This window comes from Hyaena hyaena, unplaced genomic scaffold (genome assembly GCF_003009895.1).
Source record: "Hyaena hyaena isolate Hyena2069 unplaced genomic scaffold, ASM300989v1 scaffold_1107, whole genome shotgun sequence".
In the NCBI taxonomy this organism is placed as follows: domain Eukaryota; kingdom Metazoa; phylum Chordata; class Mammalia; order Carnivora; family Hyaenidae; genus Hyaena; species Hyaena hyaena.
The window spans coordinates 108,412-119,245 of NW_024081735.1; the positions used below are offsets into that span (position 1 = coordinate 108,412).

The 10,834-nt window shown below is 38.3% G+C and overlaps 1 protein-coding gene across 2 annotated transcripts; it reads right to left on the reverse strand.

The window, feature by feature from the left end:
* Positions 1–318: 318 nt before the first annotated feature.
* On the reverse strand, positions 319–10,402 carry CLEC7A (C-type lectin domain containing 7A). Of its 2 annotated transcripts, XM_039222309.1 has the most exons (6): positions 10,203–10,402; positions 8,549–8,647; positions 7,116–7,253; positions 4,946–5,094; positions 2,712–2,830; positions 319–1,019 (listed from the first exon to the last, which is right to left on the reverse strand). In XM_039222309.1, the coding sequence occupies exons 1-6, from the start codon at positions 10,303–10,305 to the stop codon at positions 884–886; spliced, it is 744 nt and encodes a 247-aa protein (XP_039078240.1). In that variant the 5' UTR covers positions 10,306–10,402; the 3' UTR covers positions 319–883. The 2 variants fall into 2 exon arrangements, with proteins under 2 accessions (XP_039078240.1, XP_039078241.1); XM_039222310.1 differs by lacking the exon at positions 7,116–7,253.
* Positions 10,403–10,834: the final 432 nt, after the last annotated feature.

Genomic DNA, 10,834 nt, shown 5'->3' on the forward strand with positions numbered 1-10,834 from the left:
ATTTAAAAAGGAGAAAACTTTCTTATAAGAGCAATTCCCATACAACTTCACATTCTACAAGATCCTATTAGTCAGAAATATGACAGACATATTCTCTGAGCTATTTAAATGAAAAAAAAATGGAGTTGCTACTTTTTCATGATGCGTTCTTTAAAATAATTTTTTAAACATTTTTATTTTCGAAGAGAGAGACAGAGCACAAGCAGGATAGGGCAAAGAGGGGGACACAGAATCTGAAGCAGACTCCAGGCTCTGAGCTGTCACCACAGACACTGATGCAGGGCTCGAACCCAGTAACAGTGAGATCATGACCTGAACTGAAGTCGTCACTTAAATGACTGATCCACCTAGGCACCCCTCATGATGCTTTTTTTCATAACCATTACCATATTGATGAACAAAATAATAAAATGGCTATGATTGTAGTGAAGATTTTTTTCATTTCTTCATTCGGCTATTCAGAAATACAACTTGCCTTCCACCTGTGTCTGATAAACTGCTAGAAGTGGATGAAAACATACTACATGTACTCCAGGGGCACTTTTGAAGGGCAAAAAATAATTCTGATCAGCCCAGAAATAAATAAGTTTTTGAAACACCAAGGTTAATACTAAGTCAATGGTAGAATGAAGATATAATTTCAGCTTCCCTGACTCCACATCTAGGACTCCATTAACTAGAACCTAGGGCTGGCCTGCCAAAACAGTTAAGTACAGAATCACAGCCTCTCCACACTGTTTCTCAGCTAAGATGAAAGTTGGCTAAGCTCTCTTGATATTTTTAATATTTATTCTCACCTCAGATAGCTCTCTTTCCTTTTTTGTTTTTTGCCCTTCTTACTATGTTACATACTTCTCTCTGCTTTTCCACGTCAACACCCTCATCATTTTACTGATAACTTCTTCTCACAAATACTGTATGAAGGCAAACTACAAAGTTGGTCATAAATTATTGATAGGTGAATCCATACACAATTGTGAGGTGAGTTTTCCTGAGTTTCTGTGCTCCTGATTTGAAACCTGTTAAAATACAATGAGGTGATTAGAAAGAACATAAGAAAATACTGTCTACTGTGTATACAGTACTGAAATAAATTGGCAAGGATATTGATGAAAAGAGTTTCTGAAATGTCTGTGTCATTGGAAAAGTAAATGTGAATTTAGATTGCATTAGTTTTCAAGTGGTAACAGAAGAGCCTTCATTATTAAGGCATAAAAATGACTCAAAAAATTTTAAGAGAAATACTGCTAGTTACGTAAAATTAAATAAAGCTCCTGACAAATAAGAAAAATAATTTAGTATTCCATGGAAAGTTCTTTGATTATCTTTCAACCTCTCAGCTAGAAATATATTTATCAAATAAAACAACAGACTAGTGAAATTATCCTTGGGTATATTTAGTGAATAGACCAAGCAGAGAAGCTATTATTGAGGAATATCTAGAACTAATGTAATGAAGAATCATAGATATCAAGTCCATTTAAAGACAGGGAAAACAACATTATATACTTTAATTCATTTTGAAGACAGAGTTATATTACAATACAGTGATAGACAATTATGATAATTATCAGGGGTAAGTAGGAGTATGGCTCTGTTCTATTTGCTCTTTAGTCTCCTGAAAGGTCAGTGTTAATTAGTCAAACTCAAAAGGCATCACTGAGCCTCACTATAGAAGCTGTGGACTGGTACCCTTCATCTTGTGTATCTATCTTTTCTTGGCCCTAAGGCTGGAGGATTGAGAGAATTCTGTTGTAGAAATGACTAGACTAAAAGCAGGAAACAGCTTTGACTTTGGCTCAGGTCATGATCTCACGGCTTGTGAACTCAAGCCTCGCGTCAGGTTCTGGGCTGGCAGCTCTGAGCCTGGAGCCCGCTTTGGATTCTCTGTCCCTCTCTCGCTCTGCTCTCCCCCGCTCATGCTCTCTCTCTCTCAAGAATAAATAAACATTAAAAATTTTAAAAATAAAATAAAATTAATGATAACAGCATGTGGCACACATATTTACGAGGTATAGGACACTGTGCTAAGTGATTTTACTTTTTAAAAAAATGTTTTTAATTATTTTTGAGAGAGAGAGACAGAGAGAGAGCCAGCAGGGGAGGGGCAGAGAGAGAGAGACACAGAATCTGAAGCAGGCTCCAGGTTCTGAACTGTCAGTGCAGAGCCGGACGCAGGGCTTGAACCCACTAGCCATGAGATCATAAACTGAGCCAAAGTCGGACGCTTAACTGGCTGAGCCACCCAAGCACCCCTAAGTGATTTTACTTGCATTTCCTTTCTTTATCTTAAAATCCCAGCAGACAGGTACTATTTTCATTCTCATTTATAGATGAGGAAAAAGGGGCTCTGATCAGAGTGAGAGGACCAATCATTGACTCAAGCTGAGAGCTGACTCCAAAGCCCAGGCTTTTAGCCAGAGTTTTATAGTAACAGTGACAGCTGCTAACCGGACAACTTCAGACACGTGCGGACACCCTCCTTATAAGAAAGCTGAGACACATCTGTGTTAATAACACTAGATGACCACTCAGCTCTTTTTGACTGTAAAACCCTCCTCTACCCACTTCCTTTTTTTTTCTTCCTGATTCACTCTTTTTCTCTCTCTATCATTGTTTTTCTCTCTCCCTCTCTTTCTTACAAATGGCCCACAATCAGAGTCTTAACTTTCTGAGAAGGGGTATGAAGCTTCATCGTCCCAGTTACTTACAGGGTATAAGAGAATATTGAACTATCCTCCCAGAGCCATGGTCCTTCAGTTTGAGGGCGAGAAAGCCCTATCCAAAATGCATTATCGGGTTGAGAGGACACTTGCCTCACTATAAATTCCTGTAGGGAAACATAAATAAGCATACATGTCAGAGAGTGACAGGATGAATAGACAGAGGTGACAGAGATAAAAAGGTGGAGAGAAACCCTTACAAACATTGAGAGACAACAGATTGAATCACTCTGGTAAAGAATGCATGCATACTCTGGCATGAACCTAGAGAAAAATGCCAATTATTGAATGCCACTGAGTGTTTCAAAAAGCATATTTCGTTTCTTCATAGTCATTATTATTTGATTCTCCAAAGAAGAATAGATCCATAAGGTCAAAATTGTACTGCCTTCATCCAACCTGTCTGACAAAATTCAAAGGTGACAGAGCCCCTTGGCAATTTTCATGGATGAAAGGCTGCCATCTTCTCCTCAAATTGAGTATATGAATTTATAGGAATTTTGTTAAGAAATGCTTTGTAGATATAGGAATGCTGAAGCATAGGAGCACATGTACCCCAATGTTCATAGAAGCACTCTCCACAATAGCCAAAACATGGAAAGAGCCTAAGTGTCCATCAACGGACGAATGGATCAAGAAGATGTGGTTTATCTATACCATGGAATACTACATGGCAATGAGAAACAATGAAATCTGGCCATGGGTAGCAACATGGATGGACCTTGAGGGTGTTATGCTGAGAGAAATAAGTCAGGCAGAGAAGGACAAATATCATATATTTGCACGTATAGGAGGATTAGGAGGAACTTAATGGAGGACCAAGGGGGAGAAGAAGGGGGGAAATGGTGGGGGAAATGGAGAGAGGCAAACCATGAGAGACTCTTGAATGCTGAGAACAAACTGAGAACTGATGGGTGTGTGGGGGGAGGGGGGATGGGCATGGAGGAGGGCACTTGTGAGGATGAGCACTGGGTGTTATGTGGAAACCAACCTGACAATAAACTGTTTGTAAAAAAAAAAAAAAAAAAAGAAAGAAAACATAAAAAAAGAAATGCTTTGCAGAGTTAGATAAAAATATAAAAATAATTTGGTTCTGTTGCATGGTTTATGAATTAGTAATTTGAGTTTGAATGATGCCATTTGAATTGTTGACAAATGACAGAAACGTCTAAGAGCCTGACCGACTTCCAGTGTCATTCTCTTTCTTTACCTTAATCTTCTTCCATTAATTTTAATGTGAACAACAACTGTCCAATGTCCAAGAAAAATTGAGAAGAAGCGAAAGTAAAGATAGAAGTTATAGATTTATAGTGCTTAGATTTATATAGATTTTAAGTTGCTTAGATTTATAGTGTAGAGTGTTTCCTATTAGTCCTTTCTCATACCTACCCTTCACTCATGATGCATTATAAGCCCCACTTTTTCTGTAAAAAGTTATCTACACTGGCATGTCTCTGAATTCCTATGTCATTTATTGCCAATACCAGATATTTAACTTTCAGCAGCCAAGTTGTTTCTTTCTTCTTACAAAATATGTAAGCATTGAAATACCAAGGTTACTTTTTAAACTTCTTTTCCTTTCCCAGCATCTTGCAAAGAGCAAATGATTTATAAATGTACATTATTATTGCTGCTATTTGCCTTCATAATAATGATGACAAGGTAAGGAATTTTCTATTTTACTCCACCCAGTTTAAGAATTGAAACCCTAAACCCACACAAAGGAGCAGTGGTCTGATGGTTATAGTCATGCAAACTTGACATGTGTTTGAATAGATTTGTTTTAAAGTGAAACATACTTTTAAAATGAATTAATTTAAAAAAGCGTAAAGGAGCGGCTGGATGGCTTGGTTCATTGCCCATCTGACTCTTGATTTTGTCTCAGATCATGATCCCAGGGTTGTGGGATTGAACCTGTGCTGGGCTCCACACTGAGCATGGAGTCTGCTTAAGATTCTCTCTCTCTCTCTCTCTCTCTCTCTCTCTCCCTCTGTCCCCCTCCATGTTGACTTTCTCTCTATATATGTATAAAATAATAAATAAATAAATAAATAAATAAGCATATATTATATATTTTACCCGTTTAATATATGCTATTGTTATAATTATGGAGGACATTAAAAGTGACTTTCGTTTAGGGAAAATTATCATTACCTGGAATCTACCTCTATTTTTCTGCTTGCTATAGACCACAGATAATTGCAACTGAAGTCTGCACTTACCAGTTCTTTTTCACTGTCTATCTTGAGGAGATTAGAGTGCAGTTGAGAGCATTGATTTTTACTCCTATTCCAGGAAGCTAATGACGTCCTAAATAGATAACAGTTGTTCTCATGTGTGACCCAGTTAGGAGGACAAGAGGTGGAAAAAACTGGAAATAAAAAGTAAATACAATGAGGTTCATATCATACCAATTTTCTCTTTCAGAGCAAACAACCATTCATTCTGAGGACACTTAATAATCAATGAATTGCCAGCGATACATTTCATTTTCAGTTCAAACTATAGGGATGTGATTTTTTTTAAGTTTGTGTATTTATTTTGAAAGAGAGAGAAAGAGAGGGAGGGAGAGAGAGAGGGAGAGAAAGAATCCCAAGCAGGCTCTGTGCTGTCAGCACAGGCCCTGATGCAAGGTTCTAACCTATGAACCGTGAGATCATGACCTGAGTCGAGATCAAGAGTTGGATACTTACCTGAGCCACACAGGCTCTTCTATAGGGATGCAATTTTTATATAAGGGACCATATTAAAATCCTTCATTCATTTAAGCTTTAAAAATGAATGGAATAATTATAAACAGTGTTTTAAACAGCTAGTTCTACTTTCCTTTTTAAAAAAAAGTGTTTATTTTTGAGAGAGAGACAGAGAGCAAGCAGGGGAGGAACAGAGAGAGAAGGGGAAACAGAATCTGAAGCAGGCTCCAGGCTCAGAGCTGTCAGCATAGAGCCCGACATGGGGCTCAAACCCGCGGAACTGTGAGATCATGACCTGAGCCAAAGTCTGATGCTGAACCAACTGAGCTACCCAGGCACTCCGCCTCCTTTCCTTTTTGATTCGTATTCCATTCTTTCAAATTCAGTCCTCCCTTTCTTCATAATTCTTAAAATAAATCAACTTAGGTCAATCTTTGAGATATACAGTAATTTCATGTTAACTTCCTTTAGAGGTGTGAGATCCATTTAAGAATACAGCTTTCTAAAGCAGAAAAGTAATGCAATGATTCATATTATAGAATATCTTTATTTTGTTTTTTGTTTTTTGTTTTTTTTATTTTTTTTAACGTTTTATTTATTTCTAGGAGAGAGCGTGAGCAGGGGAGGGTCAGAGAGAGAGGGAGTCACAGACTGAAACAGGCTCCAGGCTCTGAGCTGGCAGTCAGCACAGAGCCCGACGCGGGGCTCAAACCCACGAACCGCGAGATCATGACCCAAGCGAAAGTCGGATGTTTAACCGACTAAGCCACCCAGGCGCCCCTAGAATATCTTTATTTTGTATCCTTAGCTACTTGAAACACATAGTGAGAAGGTATGGGTCCAGAGATGGAAAATTGAAGGCAAAATATTGTCATAGTCAATTATGATGCAATTAGAAATAAGGGTCAAGTGTATATCAAATTGTAATAAAATTAATGAAATTGTCTGATTAAAAAAAACAAATATAACCGGAGTTTTCAGGAACTTATCTACTAGGTCTATCTCTTTTGTATGTGCTCAATTTAGCCTCTTCATTCTCAGCACATTTTCCCTTCTTTCCTTTTTCTCTGCTTTTCTTCCAGACATCCTATTTCTTTTTTTTAATTTTTTAAATGTTTTTTATTTGTTTTTGAGAGAGAGAGAGAGACAAGATGAACAGGCAAGGATCAGAGAGAGAGAGGGAGATACAGAATCTGAAACAGGCTCTGGGCTCTGAGCTAGTTGTCAGCACAGAGCCCGATGCGGGGTGCGAACCCACGAACCGTGAGATCATGACCTGAGCTGAAGTTGAACGTTTAACCGACTAAGCCACCCAGGCAGTCCCCCCCCCCCCATTTCTTATTCTAACTATATTACTCTAAAGTGTCAATTCTCAAAGAGGAGAGAACACATTTCTTTCCTTTGCATCAAGTTGTACAGTCATCTATAGATCTAAATATGCAGAAAGTGATAAATTAGTTACTGATTTGAAAAAAAAATCCAACTTAGAAATATTTGGAAAGCATGGGATACTTGTATTACTTTATTGTATATATGACAGGGGATACCGAGTAAGATAATACTGGTATGTGTGCTCCCTGAATGTGCAATCCCTGCATGTAAAAGAGTACTCTCTTTACCTACCCTACTCCAGGCCTTAGCACCAATAATTAACTTTCCTGGATCAAGGATCCCCTTCATCTTTTAATTCTGTCCTTGCCTGTGGTTGTGAGAGCCTTGGTAGGAGCCACATTGTCTTCTAAAGATGATTGTGTGGGCTGACTGTAGTTCTCTTTATTTCTTGATGGAAAGTTGTCATTCTTCAATGGGTTGCTTCCTGAATTGGATCTCCAAATAGCTTCATATGCCAGCAACAATTATAGTGACAGGGAGAAAAAAGTCATTCTACTATATTCGAAATTATAATTCAAAAATCCATATTTTTGTTGGAATACAAATGGGTATATTCTTGATTAATGATAAATAGATAACATGTCTCTGATTGAGAGGTCAAGATAAATAGATAATAAATAAATGGTGATGATAGATGATAGATAGATAGATAATAGAATAGATGATAGATAGATTAAATAGATGGAAAGAAAAAATAACTTCCATGAAGGTGTAGTAAAAAGGAGAAAAAGTCAAGCATGTATAAAAGAAAGAGTATGAATGAGAAAGCAAGATGCAAATGAAATAGAGTTCAATGGAGCCACAAAAGATTTGAACTAGTAGTAAATCTATCTTTTTTATGTTATTTAAAAATGAGAGTTCCTTGAAAAAACTGTGAAGACACAATAATACATTATTGACAATAGAATGCATGTGATACAAAATCTGAAAGAACTCATTCACCCAACACAAAATGTCTATTCAGTAAATGCCTCAGGTAAATCCTGGTAGTATTCAAAGGAACTTAAATTAAAGATCGGGTATAAAACAGTTTCCTTAAATCATGAGATTTATTAAAATAGTTTATAGTCTCTTTAGAGAATTTATTTCATTAGGAAGATAAGCACCACATTGTACTTCCTTTTTCACCTCCACTGGTCTCCTTCCATTAACGTATCTTGGAAGATACCTTACAAATCACAGCTTTGAAAACAGCTATTCAAAGAAGATAATAGAGCAATGTAGTTAAGAGTATGCATTTTTTAGACAGATTGCCTAAATTTCTTTTTTTTTTTTAAATGTTTTATTCATTTCTAGGAGAGAGAGAGAGAGACAGCGTGAGCAGGGGAGGGTCTGAGAGAGAGGGTGTCACAGACTGAAACAGGCTCCAGGCTCTGAGCTGGCAGTCAGCACAGAGCCCGACACGGGGCTCGAACCCACAAACTGCGAGATCACAACCTAAGCGAAAGTCGGACGCTCAACCGACTAAGCCACCCAGGCGCCCCAGATTGCCTAAATTTCTAATCATGGTCTTACCATTAACTAGTTTATCACCCTAGAAAAGTAAAGTGCACACTCCCACCTCTCACTTCCCCTATAAATAAAATGAGAATTAGTAGCACTGATTCAGTAGGGCTAATATACAGATTAAATTAGATTATGCATGTCAAACTCTTAAAAGAGTGTATCGCACAGTATACATGCTTCTCAAATGTTTGTTGTTGTCGTTGTTGTTGTTGAATTCCCTCCCCCCATACTTACCCATGGTACCCAGGACCACAGCTATCACCAGTATCACCAAGCAAAGGATCCCCAAGGTCACAGCAACGGGACGCCAACAAGGAGATGTAGCACAAGTTCCTAGGAAGCCAGAGGGAACAGAAATTAAATGAAGAAATAAGACAAATAACACAGCACTGCAGTTCTACAGTTCATCAAAGTCTGGCAAATTCTGAAGCGAACCATTATACAAATAATCTAGTCATCTAGCATTATCTGAATTTTTCCTCTCCTTTATCATAGCTCTTCAGGTTCGAGAACTGTAATTTCAGCACAGTGCCCTGACATCTGTGCCCTCCTAATTTCAGGTTCACATTGATGTCTATAGGTCCTGACGCTACCAGCATTTCTGAAATCTGACTCATTTTTATGAAAGACAGCTTAATGTAGGGGAAACAGCATGGGTTCCTAAGAATAACCTTCTCTTCTCACTTAGTTGTTACATAACCTTGGGTGAATTACTCCCTCTGCTTACTCATTCTCTTTGTGAAAAGTTGGGGGGAGCGGGTCATAATACCTCAAAGAATCATTATGGGAACTAAATGGGCTGACACATGAAAGCATCTCGTCCAGAGGCTACTAGCTCATTATACGTAACTCACTGTTTGTCAACAAATACGCAGAATCATACACCTGCCTCCCAACCTCTTGCATCATCCAGTTTTTCCAAGTCCTCATCAACCAGTTGAGCAAGACGAGAATTGTGTAAGTGGTAAAGGGAAAATAATTGCACAATGTGGATTACCAGAAAGCAGAAGAGTGCAATGCTCATGTCAAAACTTGTGAAAAATCTTTCTCTTGATAACAGGAAACTCTTTTTATGTTAATAGCACCACACTGAGAATATAGCTGTGCCTTTGTCTGAGAGCAAGCAGCCTCGCATTTCAGAGAAATGTCAAATGGAACCATATAGGAGACTAAATGGTTCATTCTGTAAGAGAGAGACCTTACAATGTGTCTTTCACCATATTTCACTCTTTTTACATTACGTTTAAGACTCATATTCTGATAATTGGATCTTTTCATCTAACATCCACATTTTTCCTTCACTAGTATATACAATGAGCCCTCTTTTGATTAAAAAAAAAATCCAAATCAATTTCTTGTCAGAAAAAACAACACACCAGATTCATGATTCCACACCCTATGACTTCCACCTTGCCTTTGGCCTTTACCACAAAATCACAGATTTGGATTTTTCCTCATCTAACTTCCATCTTTTTATTCTTCTCTTTCTTATTTTCAATATTCTGATGTTGTTTATATATACTTCTTGGATTTTCCATGACTTCTATTCTACAGTCTACTCCTTTCCACCAACCAAGCAACAAATCACTCCCACTAAAATTCCTTCATCTTTGCATTTCATCACTTGTTTACAGTTCGTTAGTGTGGAAGTGTCTATTTCTACAGCACAGAGAAACTGTAGGTATTTTCTGCCATCATAATAATTACTCTAAATACTATTAGTCACCTAATGCTTGCCATGAGGCTTGGTGCACTTCCAAATCTTCAGTGATGTCTGAAAACCTTTTAAGACGTTTTCATCCTACAAATCTCAAGTCTCTCAAATTTTCTCCACGTAAGTGTTTTAGCTGATGGGAATACGAATGGTGAAGGCAGAAAGAAAAAGTACCTTTCTCTGAGACCACAGGTCTCCCAGGGGCGGCTTGAGAGCTGAAGTCTAAACGAGTATAACCATCTTCATCCAAATTTTCTATCTCAGAACGATATTCCATTGTTCTACTGAGTCCTTGAGTTGGCACAGCATTTGAGAGCTCTTTCCTCTTTTCTTTTGCCTGTGGTCGAAAGACGATGTATGAGTCAAATCATGTGGGAAAGGCATTTGCTGAGCTTTAACAGGTTGAGCTTAAGTAGTCCAACCAGATGGCCAAAGGCAGGAAAAGAAAACTATGTCGTGGTAAGTTCCCGTTTGCACCTTTAGATCCTGTTTCTTTTTTTTAATTTTAAATGTTTAATGTTTTATTTATTTCTGAGAGAGAGAGAGAACCAGCGTGAGCAGGGGAGGGTCAGAGAGAGAGGGAGACACAGAATTGGAAGCAGCTCCAGGCTCCGAGCTGGCAGTCAGCACAGAGCCCGACGCGGGGCTCGAACCCACGAACCGCGAGATCATGACCTGAGCCGAAGTCGGACACTCAACCGACAGAGCCACCCAGCCGCCCCTAGATCCTGTTTCTAAAACTGATGACCCTGAAGAAAATGACAAGGCAGCACAATAGATAAATCTTTGTTTCAGGCCAAATATAA